Source organism: Meles meles, chromosome 5 (assembly GCF_922984935.1).
Source record: "Meles meles chromosome 5, mMelMel3.1 paternal haplotype, whole genome shotgun sequence".
In the NCBI taxonomy this organism is placed as follows: Eukaryota; Metazoa; Chordata; class Mammalia; order Carnivora; family Mustelidae; genus Meles; species Meles meles.
In genome coordinates, this window is record NC_060070.1 from 85,795,425 (window position 1) to 85,817,023 (window position 21,599).

Here is a 21,599-nt window from a genome sequence, read left to right on the forward strand (position 1 = left end):
AAAAGGCAAAACTATGGAGACCATAAAAATCTCGGTGATTTCCAGAGGTTAGCAGGAAGAGAGGGACACGCATGTCGGGGGATTTTAAGCGCGGTGAGGCTGTCTCATGCTTCACTGGAGTGATATTTGGCCAAACCCCCAGGATGTACAACACCAAGAGTGAATCCTAATGGGGACTGCGGACTCTGGGCGATCATGACATGTCCATGGAGGTTCATGAGTCCTCACACATGTCCCCCTCTGGTGGGGGATGTTGATAATAGAGAGGTTCTGAGTGTGTGGGGGCAGGGGAAGGTATATGGGAAATCTCTGTGTCTTCCTCTCCATTTTGCTGTGAACCTAAAACTGATCTAAAAAAATTAAGTTTTTTTTTTTTTAATTAGTTTCCGGGGTAGAATTTAGTGATTCATCAGTTGCATATAACACCCGGTGCTCATTCCATCAAGTGCCCTCCTTAATGCCCATCACCCAGTTACCCCATCCCCCACCCACTTTCCCTCTAGCAACCCTCAGTTTGTTCCCTATAGGTAAGAGTCTCGTACAGCTTGTCTCCCCCTCTGTTTTCATCTTATTTTATTTTTCCTTCTCTTCCCCATGTTCATCTATTTTGTTTCTTAAATTTCACATGAGTGAAATCATATGATATTTGCCTTTTTCTGATTGACTTATTTCGCTTAGTATAATACCCTCTAGCTCCATCCACGTTGTTGCAAATGGCAAGATTTCATTCTTTTCCATGCCTGAGTAATATTTCAATATTATATATTATATATATATTTACGTAATATATATATATATTTCACATCTTCTTTATCCATTCTTCTGTCGATGGACATCTGGGTGCTTTCCATAGTGTGGCTATTGTGGACACTGCTGCTATAAACATCCGGGTGCAGGTGCCCCTTTGAATCACTATGTTTGTATCCTTTGGCTAAATACCCAGTAGTGTGATTGCTGGGTCATAGAGTATAACGATCTCTAACTCCTTGCGGAAGCTCCCTACTATTTTCCAGAGTGGCTGCCCCGGTTTGCATTCCCACCAACGGTGTAAGAGTGTTCCTCTAAAAGTCTTTTGAAAGGAAACCGAGGCCCAGAAAGGTTATAATTTGCCTGGGGTCACACAGCAAATCTTGGTTTGAGCAATCATACCAGGTAAAAGAGAGTCCAGAGTGCCTGGACCTAATCACCCTACTGGACTGTCTCCTCTTTAGGCTTCAACTCAGAGGCGCAAAGCTTATGCAGAATTGCAGGCATAGTGGAGTAAGTCAGGGTGTGGGGGGGGGACTTTCTTGACAACTCTCTGATCCCTCCTGAGCTCCAGTGTGTCCTGAAGGCTGGGTCTGGGAGAAGTGGAGGTCAAGTCCAGCTGATCTTGGTATGCTTCCATTTCTCGCATCCCGTCTCCCTGTCACCGCCCCTCCAGGATCTGCCCCAGGAGGGAGGTGCAAGTAGGAGTTGAGCCAAGACCCTCCATCCTCTGGAGAACCCCTGGGCCTCTGAGAGCCCTCAGCAGGGAAGACCTTGTCTTGCTCCTGACTGGGCTTATGTGGCATTTGGGACCCAATCAAGGGCCCAAAAGTGGGGTGAAGCTTGAGCATGATGAAGTCCAGTGGGGGAACCTGGGCTCCCTGTGGGGATTCTAGCCTCCTCCCCACACCTCAGCTGCCTGCAGTCTTTTACGATTGTAGCCCTTCACCCCATGGCATCCAACTGCCCTTCCTGAGTGCCCTTCCTGAGTGGCAGGTTTATGGAGAGCAACAGACAGACAGAAATGGAGACAGGCAGCCCTGTCTTAGGACTGGCAGAGACCCAGGTATAGAAAAAGAGAGGCAGAGATTGACAGATAGAACAGCCAAGAAACAGAGAGATCAACACAGAGTCCTAAAGAGAAAATACACAGAGACAAGACCGAGAGCATCAGTGTGTGCCGAGTTCCTGGCTCCTGCCAATCCCAGTGAACGCATTTCCTGCACAGATTGTCAAATGCTCCAGCAGCTGCCCGGCACCTTCTCCTTAAGGGCCCAGGCTGGGCCAGGGCAGAGCTGTCTACCTGCCCACCATCTGCGTGGGAGCCATTTCCCAAGTCTGCAGTCTGAAGGCAGGTTTGGCCTTTGACCACCATGACGGTTCTCACTGGCCTATGACTCTCTGTCCTCCTCCATTCTGGATAGCAGGGAGGCCTAGTTCTCAGCATCTGATTCTCCCAAGGTCCAAGTTGGTCCTAATGTTGTGCCATCCCTCACAAGGCCAGCCTGGGAAGAAGGAAGGGATGCAGGCACATACACACCTAGAGTCTCCATGTACAACTGTGTAGGTTGGGCACTGCACAAGCACATCTCACGTAGGATGAACACACCTCATCCAAGCAGACATTGTGGACTGTTTACTTACAATTCTTATTGTCCGGCAGATGGCAGTCAAGTGTCTCATTCCAACAAAATCTGAATATTACGCAGTTTGCCAACAGATGTCAGTAAAGTGTTTTGAAGAAGGGGTGTCTCTTTCTAATTAGCACAAAGGCACTGTATGGGTTAGCAGGGCCCTCAATGGGCCCAGACGTGGGGAGTGGTCGAGACTGGGCACAGCAGACCCTGGAAATATCCTCTAGAAGCTTTCATCCTGCCCTTCTACAGAGGGGGGTTTTGGCCCCTCTGGTTCCCCTCTTTCTTTTCTTTTCTCTCCTTTCTTTCTCTTTTAAATATTTTATTTATTTATTTGAGAGAGAGAGAGAGAGAGACAGCGAGAGAGGGAGCACAGGCAGTGATAGTGCGAGAGGAAGAAGGGGGCTTCCCACCCAGCAGGGAGCTTGATACGGGGCTCAGTCCCGGGGCCCTGGTATCATGACCTGAGCCGAAGGCAGAGGTTTACTGACTGAGCCACCCAGGTGCCCCTGGTTCCCCCTTTTCTATTAAAAGCATCATATTTCTTTTTATCTCTGGGCTCCAAACCATAGATTTCTCTTTTCTTTTCCTCCCCCTTTCCCTCACCAATTAGTCATGGAGTCTTGCCAGGTTTCCCCATATCATCCCCCAGAGAGAAAGCTTCTTGCTTCCCAGGTGCAGGCTGGCCTGTTCCCCCCAGATCCAGCCCTTCTCTGCCCCTTGCACACAGCCGCTGGAGTGGCTTTCCCAAACACCTCTTTCCACATCACAGGAGCTTCTCCATGTATCAACCCTCAGAGCCTCCCCTTTACCATGGATTCAAGTCCAAATCACATCAGGCACCTTCTAAAGGGAACAGACCAACTCTGTGTCCCAAAGGGTAGAGCAGGCCTAACATGAGGAAGGACATACCCAGAGTCAGTTTCCCTGGGACGAGGTGGGCCGGCCTGAGGGTGTGCAAAGGCCTGGTCGCCACAGGGCAGGGAGCCAGCAGAAAGTCTCAGGTAACAGGTAGAACAACAAGGTTCCCCACACCAGAACGCAGACAAGAATTCTACGTCTTAGTTTCCCCTTGTGACTCTCCACTCTAGGAGAGGTCTACGTTTATGGGTGGGGTAGAAATAGATGTTCCCGCCTTCCCCTGGGAGGCCAAAACCCTGAATTCAAACCCTCATTCTGTCCTTTAGCTGCTGTGTGGGCTCAGGCAGGTCTCTTGCCCTCTCTGAGCCTCCATCCCCACATCTCCTAAATGAGAGTGGTAGCATCTCTCTCCCAAGATTACTGTGAAGATTTTCTTTAACTTTTTCTTATGGACAGTTTGGAGCCAAGAAAGTAGCTCAAATAACTTGTGTACATTCATCACCTGATTTCAGCTGTTGTCAATTCAAAGCCGGTCTTGTTTCCCCAGCGTCCCCCTCCTATTCCTCTTTCCAATGGATTATGTAAGAGCTAAGCTCAGACCCATAATCATTTCACCTATAAATGCTTTAGTATGTGTCTGAACGAGATAAGAACTCTTTTTTTTTTTTTTTGCCATAAAGGGTGACAACAGGACCATTATCACATCTAGCAAATTAATACTAATTATTTAATAATACTAAGATCCTTTGGTTTTCTTTTACATGTAAATGCCTTCTCACAGCTGATGTGTTTGAATCATTTGGGATGTGTTTCTGACATCCCTTCTAATCCATTACACATCCCCTCCTTCTTTTTTCTCATGTTTTAATTGAAGCAATCAGCTCATTCTCTGGGAGCATTTCTCACGGTCTGGATTTTGCTGACTGCACCCCTGAGGTGTCACTCAACATGTCCCATGGTCCCCCACATTTCTTGTAAACTGGCAGCTAGCCTAGAGGTCTGACCAGATTTGGGTATGCGAGACCGTGGCTGGCTGCCACTGCCCTCAGGAGGAGTGTTGCAGCTAAGAATTAGGGTTGATTGGCGGGTTCAGCAGTACGTGTTAAATGAGAACATGTATGGGGAGCCCTGAGCTCAGTGGCTGGCACATAGTAAGCATTTCTCACCGGCAGACTTCACGATGGCCATGGACTTGGGGTTCTCAGACAGGGGAACAGGGAAAGACAGGAAGTGCGGGGAGATGTCTGTCAGATCTCTGGATTGGGCAACCAATTTCTTCCTTCACTGTATGGGATGAAGAGTCTTATTCTAGGCCTTAGGTCTGCTCTTGAAAAAGCTGTGTCCCCAAACCCAATTTATGACCCAATTTTCCATCTTTGGTGAATCCTTTGTCGGAAACTGTCACTCCTACCTCCCACAGAGTCAACTTAGCTGCCGCTGAAATTCTAGGAGCCTTGACATCCTGTTTGCTCAGGTGCATTTACTTGGCTCCGCAGATTTTGGGAGGCCATGGAGAAGGTCTTCATACCTGCCCCTCAAATTCGAATTGTTCTTGGGCGCGATCCACCTCCATCCACCCCACGGTGCCTGGAGGGACGGGGTGTGACAAGTCGGAACGAGTCATCTCCCTCTCATTCCCCGAGCAGGTGCGGGAGCTGACTGATGCAGAGTTCCCCCACTCCTTCCTGGTGTCAGGGAAGCAGCGCACTCTGGAGCTGCAAGCCCGGTAGGCATGGAGCTGGGGGCTGGGCCGGGCAGGAAAACTGGGAGTGGCTGCTCTCCTCAACACCTGTGTTCACTTTCCGAGCAGGTCCCAGGAGGAAATGATTTCCTGGATACAGGTACCAGAACATTCCAGGGCCCCTGGGGTTCTGAACCCAGCCTACCCACCCAAGCCTGGGTGGGGGGAGGGGGTGTTGTGTGAGTGTGTGTGCACGCGCATGTGCGTGCCCACATGTCCAGCTGCTCCCTGTGCTTCCTCAGGAGTCGCTCTGTGTTAGTTTGGAATGAGACCTGGGTTGAAATCTTGCTGCCTTTTGCTGCCTAGCTGGGTGGCCTTGGGCAGATCACATAATGTCCTTGAGGCTCAGTTTTCCCATCTGTAATGTGGGGCTAACTGTTTCTCCTCCCTTGAGTCAGTTTAGAACCTGGCACCCAGCACGCAGAAGGCTTCCAGCGGTGTCTGTTGACCGAATGGGTGGATGGACAGAGGAGCGAGCCCTCCCTGCCACTCCCTAACAGTTTCCTGTGTCCCCTTAGGCCTGCCAAGTGGCCATTGACCAAATCGAGAAGCGGAATGAAACCTTCAAGGCTGCGGTCCAGGGCCCTGAGGGAGACACCCAGGAGCAGGAAGTAAATGAAGCCTTTGCCTCCCTCGAGGGAGCCACCAGCCTCACAGGGGGCCACATTCCCTCTCTTGGCTCTGCCCAACCCAGCCTGGCGGGCGGGGGAGTGTCACCCACCAGGACTGATTTAAAGGGACCCAAGAAAGTCCATCCACCCTCACATGAGAGACTCAGTGCAAAAGTTTCTCCCATTAGCAAAAATTTCCTTTGGGAGCCTCTCTATGCAAACCTCCCTAGGAAGGATTTCATGCTTGTGTAGCTCAGGCTGTGGGGGGAGGCAGGTTGGGGATGAAAGTGCCCATTAAACATTAAGACCAAGGGAAGGTGGGAGGCAGGTGGGGTGGGAGAGGGAGAGTGTCCGGGACTTGACTTCCACTCTGAGCTCGGAAGTCTGGCTTGCTGGGTGTCTTTGCTGAGTCCCTCGACGTCTCTGGGCTCAGCTTCCTCACCTGTGCAAAGGGAGTCATATTAACTGATCCATAGTATAGTCCTTGCCGGTTAGGTCGGCTTCGAATGGAAGCCCCTGGGAAGCAGGTGGACAGAGGGCCCCTGGGCCTTGGGGCAGGGCCAGAAGGGGGTCCTGAAGCCCCCACCCGACCACCCAGCAGCTGCAGTCCGAGGAGCTGGGCCTCCGGGCGCCACAGTGGGTCCGGGACAAGATGGTGACCATGTGCATGCGTTGCCGGGAACCCTTCAACGCCCTGACGCGCCGCCGGCACCACTGCCGCGCCTGTGGCTACGTGAGTAGTCCCACCAGCCCCTGTCCCCTCACCTGTCCCTCGTCTGCCTCCACCCTCCCGGCTCAGGGCCCCTCCGGTCTCCCCACCAACTCTGCGGGCCTGAACCCATGCCATCCAGGGACGCTGGGCGCTAACTCAGGCCCGGATACATAAATGGCCTTGTTTGGACCTTACAATGTCCCCCTGCGACCCAGCGGCTTCTGTGATCCCTGTTTGCACGTGGGGAAGTGAGGTTCGCAGGGCTTAGACGAGGTGCTCGAGACACCCCGTGAAGCTGGCCCTGTGCGTTCACCTGTTCTTACCACTGCTTCCTGAGAGCCCCAGACCCAGCACAGGGAGGTGGTCTCCCAGTCCAGGTGGGGCGTGCACCCAGCACCCTACAAGCCCCACGCCCGTCCTCCCATCTTCTTGTGCGAACTTGGCTCTCGGGCCCCTCCTCTCTGGGAAGTCCTTGGCCCTCCAGCACCTGCTCAGTTCTGCGGCTAACTGTGCCTCAGTTTCCTCGCCTGGGTGGTAGGGATTATAATAGCCACCTTCAGGGTGGTAGTGAGCTCCTCCTTTCCTTTCTGAACAGTTTTGGGCGGGGCTCACTCAGAGCAGCAGTCACCAGCTGATTGAGGAAGGAACCTGTCCCCTCCTCGTGTCAGCTCAGGCCCGGTTACTCGAGGCAGATCCTGCTTTGCTTTTCAAGCACCCGCTGCACTTGAGCTGTTCTCTGTGGACCCGACAACCCCCTCCGTTTACTCTGCAAACAGAGAAGCCCTTTACGGCCTCAGTCTTTAATGACCTCCAGGAGACAGGAGACCAGCTGGGCAGGTTGGGGCCGCTCAGGGAGGTGTCCCCAAAATGCACTACATGGCAGTTGGGGCACAGAGTAAATTTCAAGGCCTGGGAACACACCTGTGTTCAGACGTAAGTGAGGCGTTCTATCAGAGCCAAATAGAAAGGATCGGGGATTAGCCACTGTTCTTGGTGATTCACGTCTGCAAATAAGGGTAGAGTCAATTCACGTTTGCAACTTGGTAAGTAGTTCCTAAAACATTATTTAAAATAGTTAAGAAATACAAAGAGGCACAAAGAGTAACAATACCTGTGACCTTCAAGGTACAGGGAGGAAATATAACATTCTGACAACTGAATGAAATGTATGATCCTTGATTTTAATCGTGGATGGGAAAAACAAAACCAGCCACAGAGGCCCTTATTGGGAATGTTGGGGAAAATCTGATCACAAGCAGTAATCCTAGATGGATGTTAAATTTCCCGAGTGTGATCATGACATAATGAACAGGCAGGAAAATGCCCTTGTTCTTATGTGACACCAGCTATTTATTTGAGGGTATGGTGTCACAATGACTGTAATTTATACTCAAATTGTTCAGAAAAATAATACATTGATATAGTGGCAAAAATGTTAACAATCAGAGAGTTTGGTGGGGACAGTATCATTGCAGTATTCTTTTGACTTGTCTGTAGGTTTGAAATTTTTCAGACTAAAAAGCTGGGGGAGGAGAAAATAAATACACACTAGCAAGATAAAAAAAATTTAAAGCTCAATAAAATAAAATATCCCCAAGGTAGTTAAAGCCTCCTGTGTGGGGCTCTGTGAGATACCCCTGGCCCAATTTCAGGATTTCTCATGCCTGCGCCGACCTTTGTATTCTGTGAGTCATCTTTTCAGTCGTTTGGGTGCCCAGTTTCTGTCTCCCCACCTGCCAGACCGGAATCCTGGTGAGGGTGGGGCAGGCCAGGCCTTCTCTGGTGGGGCCCGCCCAGACCACGTGCTGTGTTGGCCACCCAGAGGAGCCCCCTCGTCTCTGTGTCTTGCCCCCCATTTCCAACCCCACATCCTAGGCTCACGGTGACATCCCAGTCTCCCTGGAGGTTACAGCCTACACCACCCCCCCATGCTTCTCTCCGAGTCTTATCAGGCCTGGCTCCTGGCTTCCCCAGCATGATCCGTGTTGGTCTGCCTGGGGGCTTTCTCCCCGCTGGGTCAGCAGGGGCTGGGTGGGGGGCATTCCCCACAATGCACATGACAGGTCTTCCTGGCAAAAACAACCAGCCCTTCATTTTTATATTAGAACACACTTGACTCTAGGATTGCATCAATCTTAAAGCTAAACCATGGAACTTTAAATACCTGTCCTGTCCCAGAGATGGCCAGCTGCTGCCTGTGAGCAGAGGGGCCCTAGGCAAGTCACTGCCCCCCTTGTTATCGGGGGAGGATGGAAGGGCCAGCACTGTCCACCTGATGGGGAGGCTGGGACAATCAGAGGAGATGGCAGAGGGGGAGAGAGAGCTTGGAGAAGTGAATTAGAGGCAGGGGTGTGTGCGGGGAAGCCCCTGGGATTAATAGCCACCCTCACAAAGGGGGAATCAAGACACACCTATGGGGGGTGGTGCGGGGTGCAGCTAGGGGGAAGATCTTGAGCTCCCAGCTGGGGGAGCACAGGGCCTGAGCTCTCCCCTGAAGCCATGGCCTCCAGGCTGGGCCTCTGCCAGCACAGGGGACCACATGTCTCTGCCTCCATTCCTCTCCTGAAGTTTGCTTTGTCTTCCTCCTGTCCCTAGGGGCTCTCATGCCCCCCACCATCTCCCAGGCACCAGTGTCAAGGCACCAGTGCAGCCCTCCCCTGCCTCACCTCAGGCCCCAAGCCCCTCCTTCCCCCTCCTCCCCTAGGTGGTGTGCGCCAAGTGCTCCGACTACCGGGCTGAGCTCAAATATGATGGCAACAGGCCCAACCGCGTGTGCGTCCACTGCTACACCTTCCTCACTGGAAACGTGCTCCCCAAGGACAAAGACGACAAGAAGCAAGGCATCCTAGAGGTGAGCGCCGAGGGCCTCCACTCAGCAAGTATGTGCAGACGCCTGCCCCATGCTGGCCCTGTCCTTGGTGCTCAGGACCAAGCCAGCCGAGGTCACACTTGCCATCCTTCTCTCTGCTTATGGTCCTGGGGAGGTGGGGAAAGACCCCCCCCCCATGCCTTCCAGCTGAACACAGCTTCCTGGGTTCACGGCCGTGCCCTTCCACGGACCTCTGCCCACTTTCCAGTCTTCCCCATTCCCTGCTCATGCCTTCCCCACACAGGAGGCCACACAGCCCTCTCTCTGCTCAGGTCCCAGTTCTGTTCCCTGGGGCAACTCACAGGTGATTAGCCTTCCCAGCACCTGCCCCAAGCTCAGGCTGGCTGGGGCTTGACCACAGTTCTGCCACCCACCAGCTACGTGACCACAGGGCCCTGATAGGACCTTTCTGAGGCTCAGGAACAAATGACCTCTCCTTGTAGGGTTGCTGCAAGAATTAGAAATGGTGATTTTCAAGCCCTGGTCCAGTGTCTGACACAGGGTGGGTGCTGCATTCCCCGACAGCCCAATAGTCTCTCTCTCTCTCTCTCCCTCTCTCTCTCTGGTTTTTAGAAAGGGTCCACAACGGGGTCCGAGCAAAGCATCATGTGCGGCTTCCTGCAGCTGGTCGGGGACAAGTGGGGCAAGAGCAGGCCCCGGGGCTGGTGTGTGATCCCCCGGGACGACCCCCTCGTCCTCTATGTCTATGCTGCCCCTCAGGTAATGCCACCCCCTGCCTCCCAGACCTTGGCTTTCTCATGGTATGTGTGTGTATGGGGGGTATTGTTGGCCCCATATGCCAGAGGAGGAAACTGAGACCCAGGGAGGATGTGGTTCCCTCCAGCCAGAGAGTTAGTGGCTCTCAGAGCTGGGCCCCGACTCCAGATCACAACAGCTTTGCCCAGTGGGCAGCCAGTCCTCCTCCCCCGTGATGCCCTCCCACCAGTCCACCCTGCTTCCTGGGTGTTTGGGGAGCAAGAGGTGGGTATGTGGCTTCTACCTTCAAATGGGCTGTCCCAGGTGCTGGGGCTGAGCAGAAAGACAGTGGCCCATGGCTCTCTCCTCCCCTCCTAGGACATGCGGGCTCACACCTCCGTCCCCCTGCTGGGCTACCAGGTGACTGCGGGGACCCAGGCTGACCCTCGGGTCTTCCAGCTGCAACAGTCATGCCAGCTTTACACCTTCAAGGCTGAAACCGAGGAGCTGAGGGACCGCTGGGTGAAGGCCATGGAGCGGGCGGCCAGTGGCTGGAGCCCAAGGGGGCCCAGTGATGGAGACCTGTCTGACTGACCCCCAGCTGACCGCTCTCCCCTTCAGAGCCCGGCTCCTGCCTGGGGCTGACCCTGTGGCCTCTGATCCACTGTTCCACGCTGAGCTTTCAAATAACCAATTTCCAGGGGCACCTGGCTGGCTCAGTCTGTAGAGCGTACAACTCTTGATCTTGGGGCCATAAGTTTGAGCCCTGTGTTGGGTGTAGAGATTACTTTAAAATAAATAAATGAACTTTAAAAAACAAACGACCGATTTCTAGTCATTGGTGCCCAGACAGTGTGTCTTGATTTAGGATTCAGAAAATATGGGTCTGTTCCTTTGGGGAGGGGGTGACCAAGTATCCCTGTTTGCCCAGGGCTGAGGGGTTTCCCAGGATGTAGGACGTACAGTGCTACGTACGGACCTGGAAAGTCCCAGATAACCCAGGACTGTTGGTCACCAGTACGGTTCACCGCTGGGCCATACATTAGCATCACCTGGGGAGCTTCAAAAAAAAAAAACAACAAGACAATGAAGGGGCGCCTGGGTGGCTCAGTTGGTTAAGCGTCTGCCTTCAGCTCTGGTCATGATTCCGGGGTCCTGGGATGGAGCCCCACATCAGATTCCCTGCTCAGTGGGGAGTCTACTTTTCCCTCTCCCTCTGCCCCTCCCTGCCCCAGTCATGCATGCTCTCTCTCTCTCTCTGTCTCAGATGAATTAAAAAAAAAAAAAAACTTAAAAAAAGATTCTAAAAAACCCTAAAAATTTAAAAAATACCAATGCCCATATCCGTTACAAAGATTGTGGATTTCATTGGTCTGGGGTGAGGGAAGCATGGGAATGCTTTAGGAGTACCATCCTGAGTCTTAGCTTGGACTACCCAGATGAAGAAAAGAGCAAGCAAATCGGCAATGGATGAGCACCTGTTGAGTGCCAGACGTGATAATAATCAGAATAATAAATAATAAACATCTACTGGGCCAGGCACTGCACTGGGTGTGTACTGGACTATCTCATTTTACCCTCAAGAGTTACAATCCCCATTTTCAGATGAGGACACTGAGTCCAAAGAGGTTTAGTTATTGGCTCCAGGTCCTACGGGTGGCGGGTGCCAGAGCCACGTCAAAGCTCTTTCCATCCGGTAAGCAGAGAGGGGAGGAGAGTGGGAAAGAGGGAAAAAGTGGGATGAGGAGGAGAGGGCAGGAACACTCTTGTCCGGCCCTGGGCTCCCAGGTGAGGCTGCTTTTCCCAGAGGGACCACTAGGCGGTAGCAGTGATCTCAGCGTGTGCCCTAACACCCTGAGCCCTTTCCATCAGGCCCGCCAGCTGGGCTCTGGTCTTAAAGGCAAACAGGGGGCCTCTGGGTGGCTCAGTGGGTTAGGTGTTTGGCTCAAGTCATGATCTCAGGGTTCTGGGATCCGCCCGGCATCAGGCTCTGAGCTCAGGGAGCAGTCTGCTAACATTTCTCTTTTCCTCTGCCCCTCCCCATGCTCTCTCTCTCTCTCAAATAAATAATAAATCTTAAAAAAAAAAAAAAAAAGGCAAAATGGACAAGCCATAGATCTTTGCTCCATTCCCGGCCCAACAGTTTGCCTGTGCCCAACCTGAGGCTACTTCCCTGCTGTAGAGTATTTTAAAAAGCCCAAGAAAACCTCATTGGCACAATCTCTCTGGAACCAGCCCAGCCATGAGTTCGTTCTTTCATTCCACAAATATTTGTTGAGTGTCTTGATAGGAGCCAAATGCAATTCCTGTACTGTGGAGATAGCAGTGAATGAGACTGACAAAAATGTCTGCCTTCATGGAGTTTATATTCTTATACAACAAAATAAATACATCATCAGATGTGATGAGTGCTTAAATAGAGTGACAAATCATCCCAGACTTTCCTAGTTTTAAAACTGAAAGTTCTCAGGGACGCTTGCCTGGGTCAGCTCGTGGAGCATCCAACTCTTAATCTCAGGGTCAAGAGTTCAAGCCCCATGTTAGGTGTAAAGATCACTTAAGTAAATAAAACTTAAACAAAACAAAACAAAAGACTGAAAGTTCTCAGGTCCCAGGAAGCTCCTTGGTTCCAGGCAAACCAGAATAGTTGGTTGCCCTAGTGGAAGAAAAGAACAAGATAGAAAACAGAATGGTGTGTGTGTGCGTGTGTGTGTTTAAAGGAAAATTAAGGAAGTCCTCACTGAGAAGATGTTTGAACAATAACCTAAATAACCTTTAGGAAAGGGGTGCCTGGGTGGCTCAGTGGGTTAAGCCTCTGCCTTTGGCTCAGGTCATCATCTCAGGGTCCTGGGATTGAGTCCCACATCAGGCTCTCTCCTCAGTGGGGAGCCTGCTTCCCCCTGTCTCTCTGTCTGTCTCTCTGACCGCTTGTGATTTTCTCTGTCAAATAAATAAATAAAATCTTTAAAAAAAAATAAAATAAATAACCTTAAGGAAAGAAGTAAGAAAGGAAGCCACACAGATACCAGAGGGAAGAACATTCTGGGAGGAGGGAACAGTAAGTGCAAAGGTCCTGAGGTGGGATCCTAGCTGGCACATGTACAGAACCATGAGTGTGGCTGGAGCAGTACAGGCAGGAAAGACATGAGAAGAGAAGATATCAGATAATCGCTAAACTTGGGGTGAGGTCGGGGAAGGCAGGTGCTGGCCCCGCTGAGGGCTGAGTGAGATGGAGAGTCACTGGGGTGGAGGGGGGCATCTAATTTGTTTTGACAGACTCCCTCCTGCTGCTTGTTGCATTAGACCAAACGGGGTGAGGGTAGAAGCAGTTTTGAAGCTGTTGTGGCAATCCAGGTGAGAGAGATGATGAGAAGGGACAGGATTCTGGACTTATTCTAAAGGTAGAGCAGAGATTCCCTTGCAGAGTGAACATGGAGAGACAGGAGGAAGGAACCAAAGGCGACACCGAGTGAGGCCTCTGACCTGAGAACAGAGAGGACAGAGCTGCTGCTGACCCAGATGAGGAAGCCCTGGGAGGGGCAGCTGGGGAGCAGCAACACATCAGGTCTCTGCCGTGGACAAGTGACAACTGAAGCTGCTGCTCACGGCCCCATCCAGTAAGTAGTTAGGCACCTGAGCCCCGGCACCTCGTCTGGGCTGGGGATGTAGACATGGGAGCCATCATCCCTGAGATGGGTTACAACGCATGCGTGAAACAGGAGACCCGAGTACTGAGTCCTACAAATCCCACATTTTTTAACCGTGCACATGCCAGAATTCTGAACTTGCCCACCCCAGCGTGCTAACCTCTTGACCCATAGTTACCAGTGTGACAAGACGCCTGGATGTCATTTATAATAGTTCCCCCAAGTTGAGAACTACATAAATATCCGTCCAAATGAGGAGACCGAGGCCTGTAAACTTACACTCACACAGAGGGACTCATAGACAAACCACTGAGTCCTCACAGGGGGAACAGCACAGCTGTTGGATGAGAAGGTTTGAATCTTAGTGTGCTGCCTTGGGAAGACGGCCGTGAGGTGTTCAGTGAGGAATAACAGCAGAAGGAGCTAACACTTTTTTTTTTTAGATTTTATTTATTTGAGACAGAGAGTGAGACCACATGTGGTGGGTAGGGGGAGGGGAGAGGGACATGCAGACTCTCCACTGAGCACAGAATCCAGTCTCGAGGCTCCATCCCAGGACCCTCGGATCATGATCTGAGCTGAAGTCAAGAAGCTTAACCGACTGAGTCACCCAGGTGCCCCAGGAGCTAACATTTCTATGTTCTCACTGTGTACCAAGCCCTGTACCATGGTCTTGGAAGAGATTATTTCATTTGATTCCTTAATAACCTTAGAAGTAGATAGAATATTCGGATCCCCATTCTATAGATGAGGAAACCGAGGCACTCTTGGTTGAGTAACTTGTTTGCAGTCACCAAACATGGGAGAGAAGGGGCAGTGTCCCAAGCCACTGTGTGGTGGAACGTTCCAGTCCTGCTTGGGGGAAGACAGTTCATATCTGCACCATCTAAGGGGCTACCCAACATACTTTAGGAGTAGTTGGTTTGCTTTCTTCTTTAGATGCTTCTGTAGTATTTGGATTTTTTTTCCCCCAATAATGTATATTACTTCTATAATCCCAAGAACAAAGACACTTTCCCATGTTAAGGGGAAAATAAAGGAAGGATCAAAGGAAGACTCATCTGTTCTGTCTTACTGAGCAGGGTCGCTAAGAGGTCAGTACTGGAGCCCAGAGGCTGCGAGCCCCAGAGGCCACAGGGAAACGCTACCTGGAAACACCCAGTGGGAGTGGGGTCACTTGTTAGTCCATGAATGAGCGTGGAGACATGGAAACATGTAGTGGCCAAGGGGTGGGGGGAGCTGTGCTTACTTGGCAGAACTTGAGGTCCCATCAGAAAGTCAAGGAGAGGGTGCCGTCCTTGAGGATCTTCTCCTGGTAGCTCAAATGGTCCAGTGGGACTCTGGGGAGCCCCGATCTCTCCTGGCACCTTCTCACCCTGGACTCACTTGTTCACTGACACTGCATGTCCCAGGCTCTGGCTATACAGCAGCAAAGACTCTAAGGGCTTTGGATTTCTCCTATGAGCGGTCCCTACCTATAAAAAGCTGGAGGCTCCCCTAGAGTCTGGCAGCTCTGGTGCCCATGCACCCCCACCCTGTGGGGGAGGAACTCAGGAGGGGGAGGGGAGGCTGGCCAATGCCAGGGTGGAGGCATCTCTGGAGGGCGGAGTGGACCCAGGCGCCCCTCATTCATTCATTTCTTGCCTTATCAGTGCTGGAATATTTCATGATGCAGTGAGCACTTGGCATCCATCATCTCATTTCATTCTGTAACCGCCTTTTGACGTCATTTCAAGCAACCACGTTTTGCAGATGAGGAAGGTGAAGCCGAGCAAGGCCAACGCTAAATAACTTGTCCACGTCACCCAGCCTGTGAGCCAAGAATGAACGCAAATTAAAACCCAGGCCCATCGGATTGCACAGTCTGACCCCAGCGGGCACTAGGGGGCAGTATTTCCCAGAGGTTAGCGGGTCCGGGCCGCCGCACCGCTCCGCCACTTACTGGCTCTGTGGTCTTGGGCAAGGCTTCACTACATCCTATAGGGGTTTCTCCACCTGCCAAAGAGGAATAACCATGGCCCTCTCTCTCTAGGGAGTAGGGTGTAACTGAATGAATATGTGTCCAGCACTCAGCGCCCTGGTGGTCACACGTGATTATTATAGGCCTTCACGGCCATTGGCTCTTTCCCTCATGCCCTACAATGCACCTTATTTATAGAGGACCTGGGGATATCAAATCGAGAAAAATCACAGTTCCTGCTCTAAGGGAGCTCTGTGTCTAGGTCATGAACATCACTTGGGAAGAATAGTCCCAATGCCCAGACTGCACCCCAAACCCAAGTAAGAACCCCTGAGTTTGGCTGGGGCCGAGGCGTCAGAATTTTTGAGCTTTTTGGTGATTCCCATAGACAGCCCCCTCCGAAAAGGCAGGAGGAGTTCTTGAGGCTGTGAGCTCTGGCTCTGGTCCCTAAGGAGTGGGGAAGGGGAAGTTGGGGGGCGGGGGTTAGACTGAATGGGCTGTGGGAAGTGGCCTTCCTGTAGTGCTAAATGAGTTAGATTTATTAAGGTATAATTTACATACAGTAAAATCCACCCCTCATCATATCGTTTTATGAGTTTTGACAGAAGTACAGCCCTGTAACCACCACCACGACGAAAACACAGAACAACAGCTCCAACGCCCCGAAGCTCCCCAGTGCTGCCCCTTCGGAGTCACCCCTTCCCCTCACCCCCAGTCCCTGGCAACCGCTGACCTATGTAGTTCCCTTTTTCAGAATTGCGCATAGACAGGACCACACGGCATGTAGACTTTTGGGTCTGGCTTCTTTTCAGAACCATGTATTTGAGGCTCATTCCTGCTGCCGTGTGAATCAGCTGTACTCCCCTTCAGTTTGTTTACATAGTCACCGGCTGCTGGACATTTGGGTTATTTCCAGTTATTCCAGCAATTAGGAATAACGTTGCTGGGAGCTATACACATTCAGCTCAGGTTTTTTTTTTTTTTTTTTTTTTTTTTTTTTTTTTTTTTAAGATTTTATTTATTTATTTGACAGAGAGAGATCACAAGTAGGCAGAGAGGCAGGCAGAGAGAGAGGAGGAAGCAGGCTCCCCACGGAGCAGAGAGCCTGATGCGGGGCTCGATCCCAGGACCCTGAGATCATGACCTGAGCCGAAGGCAGCGGCTTAATCCACTGAGCCACCCAGGCGCCCCTCAGCTCAGGTTTTTTGCGTAAGCACACATTTTTGTTTCTCTGGGGTAAATATCTACAGTTGGATCTCGGGGGGCGCTTGGGTGGCTAAGGCGGTTAAGCTTCTGCGTTTGGCTCAGGTCATGATTCCAGGATCCTGGGATGGAGCCTCCTGTCCTCAGGCATGTGCTCAGTGGGGAGCCTGCTTCTCCCTCTGCCCCTCCCCCCTGCTCGTGCTCACTCCCTCTCTCTCTCTCTCAAATAAATAAATAAAATCTTTTAAAAAATGAAAATGAAATTGGATCACTGGGCCACAGGGTAAACAAATGATTAACTTTCTCAGAACCCGCCAGCCTGTTTTCGAGGGTGACTGTACCATTTTGCATTCCCATCACCAGTGACGAGGGCCCCGCCTTGCTCGAACCTTTCCCAGCGTTTGGCACAGTCGGGGTTTTGTTTGTTATTAATTTTAGCCACTCGCGGGTGTGTGTCGTGCTTACAATCTTTTTAAAGCTTGTAAATGTATCAAAAATATCACATTTTACACCTTTTTAATTTTTTTTAAAGTGAGCTCTTCACCCAACCTGGAACTTGTACTCAACCCTGAGATCAAGAGTCACGTGCTCCACCAACTGAGCCAGCCAGGCGCCCCGTGCTATATACCTTCAATCTATATAATTTTTATTTGTCAATTATACCTCCATAAAGCTGGGGGTGAGTTTATGGATGTAAAAAAAAAAAAGAGCATTAATAGCAAACATTTTGCAAACTCATAATCATTTAAGCCCCTACTGTGTGTCAGGTAGTATCCCAGTCCTTCGGATTTAAGTCCCAGGAGCAGCTGGTAGGATGGGAAGGGTACCCAGGAGGGTGTGAAAGACTGAAATGCAGGCTCTGTTGTGGGCTTGCTGTGGGAGGCTGGGCACATCTCTCAACCTCTCTGAGCCTCCATCTGTTTATAACAACTGAGTTGATCAATGGCCTCTTGCAGATTTGCTGTGAAAACCAAAGGAGAGAAAGCAAGGAAACTCCTGGATCACAGGAGGATTCTAATAGCCGGGAGTTGTTACAAGCTTTGTTCTTTATGTAGCAAAATACCCACAAAGTTTTATTCCAGCAGCAAATCTGGTTGCTTCTACCTCCATATTCTAAATGGAGCCCCTCCTCACACGTCATAACCACCACTCTGGTCCAAGTCTATGCCTTCTCTCTGGGGGAGCGGGTCACAAAACCTGCTCTCCTTGCTCCTATACTTGTTCCTGGTGGTCCTACTCCAAACAGCGACAAAGGAGTTCTCTGAAATCTGACCCCCCCCAACCCCTACTCTGTCCAGGGTCCCTGTCCTAGCCCTCCAGTGGCATCATGAATGGAAGTCAGTCTGAGGCTGCCCTCTCACCGTCCACCAGGAGAAATCTCCTGCCCTGGAAACTCTTCCCCCGGATATCTGCATGCCACATCGCCTTACTTCACTCAGGTGCCTGCCTCATGGGATGGCTCCTGCCCTGTCCTACCTAGAGCACGTTGTCGCTGCCTCTCCCTCAGTCATGCTGCCGTTACACTGCTCGATCTGGTTTTCAGTAAGACTCATATTTATCTCCACCACCAAAAATGTGGTGCCTGGATGGCTCAGTCGGTTAAGCATCTGCCTTCAGCTCAGGTCATGATCCGGGGTCCTGGGATGGAGCCCTGCGTTGGGCTCCCTGCTCTGCTGGAGTCACATTAGCTCCATCAGGCCACAGACATGGCGGGTGCTGCTTTACTTCCATTGAGGTGAGTAGAAGTCAAAGAGGTGAAACTGTTCTGGGTCATGTCCCACTTCTGTGGACTTTCTTGGGGACCAGGATGAGGAGCCCCTAACTCTGACTGTGGTCTCACATCTTGGCCTTTTCCTTACTGCCACCTGCCTCTCCCCCATGGCTGGACCGCCGGACCCCACTTCTTTTCAGAACTGGTCATGGCGAGCATATTCACACTATGGAAATTGACAAATCAGCCCTTCTTAAAAATGAACAACTCAGGGGTGCCTGGGTGGCTCAGTTGGTGAAGCATCTGCCTTTGGCTCAGGTCGTGATCCTGGGGTTCTGGGATCAATGCTCACATCAGGCTCCTTGCTCAGCGGAGAACATGCTTCTGCCTCTGCCTGCTGCTCCCCCTGCTTGTGCACCTGTCCACTCTCTGTCAAATAAATAAATAAAATCTTTTTTAAAAAATGAACAATTGACATTTTTACCATTAGACACCCAGTCTGGCATCCGGAGAAGATGAGTGAAGCCACTTGTCTGTGACTTGAGCTTACAACCCTCTGGGTGGCCCAGATGCCTGAGCCCTCTGTTTTCTCCCTGGCCTGGCCTCGCACTTTCTCCCGGGCTGGCTGCCAGCTGGAAGCAGTGAGCATCTGGAAACAGTGAGCCTCTGCAGGTTGAAGGCCAAGGTGGGGGTGAAGGCGCCTTCCTCCTGGCGCTCCTGGCCTGACCCTGGCCTCTGCCTGGCCACCTGCTTCCCCCTCTCATTGTCTGAGCCATGGGAAGACATGCTGCCGCTGTTTTGCCTCTGAGGTTTTTTCTCACTCTCTTCTCTCTACAATTCTCTTTTTTCTCATCTTTGCCATTCTCCTCATTTATCTTTATCTTTGGGAATAAAAATAAGAGCAAAAATAAGAGCTAACTTTTTTTTTAAGGTTTTGTTTATTTATTTATTTGAGAAAGAGAGAGCATGAGCAGTGGGGGAGGAGTGAGGGGAGAGGGAGAAGCAGACTCCTGGCTGAGTGCAGAGCCCAACGACCTGAGCCCAAACCAAGAGTCGGAAGCTTAACTGACTGAGCCACCCAAGCACCCAAGAGCTAACTTTTAAAGAGCACTTACATGTGCTTTCCCCACATCAGCTCACGTAATCCTCACACCAACTCCATTGTACAGATACGAATAAGGAGGCACAGAGAGATTCAGCAACTTGCCCCACATCACAGAGCAGGGAAGCAGAGCTGCCCAAGATGCTCTGTGACCTCTCTGGGAAGCAGCAGTAAGCACATCAGACTTAGAATTTTAAAAACATAGTGTTGAGGAGCACTTGGGTAGCTCAATCGGTTAAGCGTCCAATGTTGGCTCAGATCACGATCTCAGTGTCATGGGATAGAGCCCCATGACACTCTTCTGCACAGAGTCTGCTTATCCCTTTGCCCCTCTCTCCATGCTCATGTTCTCTCTGTCTCTCTCAGATGAATAAATAAATCTTTAAAATAAGGGGGGGAGGCGCCTGGTGGCTCAGCGTCTGCCTTTGGCTCAGATTGTCATCCCAGGGTCCTGGAATTGGGGCTCTCTTCTGAACAAGAGTCTGCTTCTCCCTCCCCCTCTGCGCCTCCCCTTGCTCATGTTCTCTCTCTTAAATAAATACAATCTTAAAAAAACAAAAAATAACCGGGTGCCTGGGTGGCTCAGTGGGTTAAAGCCTCTGCTCTCGGCTCAGGTCATGATCCCAGGGTCCTGGGATCGAGCTCCGCCATCAGGCTCTCTGCTCAGCGGGGAGCCTGCTTCCCTCTCTCTCTCTGCCTGCCTCTCTGCCTACTTGTGATCTCTGTCTGTCAAATAAATAAATAAAATCTTAAAAAAAAGATAATAACCCCCAAAAACCATGGTGTTGGGTCCTGGTTCTGTCACTCCCTTGTGACTTCAGTCTAGAGGCCCCGGCTTCCTTCCTCATTCATAAAATGGGATGACCAGCACGTGCCCCATCCATTCATAGGCTTGTTTCAGGGTCAAAGGATACGTGGATGTAAAAGGGCTTCAAAACAGTAAAATGCTGAGTACATGAGTGGATGATTAACATATAGTTCTGTTTTCCAATTTTCCTTTTCTCTTGCCTCTCAGAAGTCTTCTCTGCCTTAGTTGTGCCAGTGCGTCTGGTGCCTGGGTAAGGGTCCTTCTCAGATATGGAGGCACTAGGGAAGTGCGACTTTTCTTCCTCTCTTCTCCACTGGGCTCCTATTTCCTAAGCTTTTCAGGGAGACTCCCCACCTGTTGTCCCCTTCTCCCACTACCATCAAGCACACACTCAGAGGGTGGATGGTTCGCCCTAGCAGACTTCTTTCTTTCTTTTTTTTTTTTTAAGTATTTTATTTATTTGAGAGAGAGAGCGCGCGGAGCAGGGGGAGGGGTAGAGGGAGAAGCAGGGAGCTGAGCAGGGAGTCCAAAGCAGGGCTCGTTCCCAGGACCCCAAGATCACGAACTGAGCTGAAGGTAGATGCTTAACCAACTGAGCCACCCAGATGCCCCACCCTCGAAGACTTCTGATGCTCAGATCCCGACCAGCACTGGAATTAAGTCCGCGAGTACGTCTTAGACATTATAGTTGGAACCAGCCGGAAATTATGCTTCATTTTTTTAAAAACTGGAATAAGGACACTTTCCAGAAACACATCTACTTTTATGGAACAAGGTAATAAATCCCGGTCTGACTTGACTTGTCTTTTTAAAAAATATATTTTGATATTTTTTCATGAAAAGACATCACTCTTTTGGAAATACAACTTAAAGGAAAGTGCACAGATCTTAAGTGGGGTGGGTGACTTTCCATATTTGCTCACCCACATCACCACTACCCAGATCAAGACCCAGGACATTTCCAGCACCCTGGAGGGCTGCCTCGTGCCCCCCACCTCTGACAATATACGCTCCCATGGTATCGATTTATTTTGGTACAAAGTTCAAAAGGGACAAAGGATAAGCTGAAAAACCTCCCTCCCATCCTGCTATCAGACACCCAGTTTTTTCTCCGAAGAGTCAATAGAGTTTCTTATAGATCCTGCCAAAGAAAAGAGACAGGTGCACCCACACACAAACGTACAAAGTTATGTTATCTTGTATATGTTCTCCTTTTTATACACAAAGTACTTAATGATGCAATTGTTGTGTGCCTTGTGTTTCTTGTGGGTTTTTTTTTTTTTTTGAACTTAGCAAT

General features: G+C 50.8%; 1 protein-coding gene across 8 annotated transcripts in view; it reads left to right on the plus strand.

Annotated features, from left to right (window-relative positions):
• Nucleotides 1-10,676, plus strand: part of FGD2 (FYVE, RhoGEF and PH domain containing 2) — a 37,516-nt gene extending 26,840 nt beyond the window's left edge. For 6 of the 8 annotated variants that reach the window (XM_046004295.1, XM_046004301.1, XM_046004296.1 and 3 more), the window contains 7 exons: nucleotides 4,889-4,968; nucleotides 5,053-5,083; nucleotides 5,502-5,594; nucleotides 6,193-6,327; nucleotides 9,011-9,157; nucleotides 9,749-9,895; nucleotides 10,250-10,676. In XM_046004295.1, the coding sequence (XP_045860251.1) occupies nucleotides 4,889-4,968; nucleotides 5,053-5,083; nucleotides 5,502-5,594; nucleotides 6,193-6,327; nucleotides 9,011-9,157; nucleotides 9,749-9,895; nucleotides 10,250-10,465 (849 nt within the window). In that variant the 3' untranslated portion in view covers nucleotides 10,466-10,676. The remainder of the gene's footprint in view (nucleotides 1-4,888; nucleotides 4,969-5,052; nucleotides 5,084-5,501; nucleotides 5,595-6,192; nucleotides 6,328-9,010; nucleotides 9,158-9,748; nucleotides 9,896-10,249) is intronic. The other 2 variants (XM_046004298.1, XM_046004299.1) reach the window with 1 other exon arrangement.
• The last annotated feature ends 10,923 nt before the right edge of the window (nucleotides 10,677-21,599 follow it).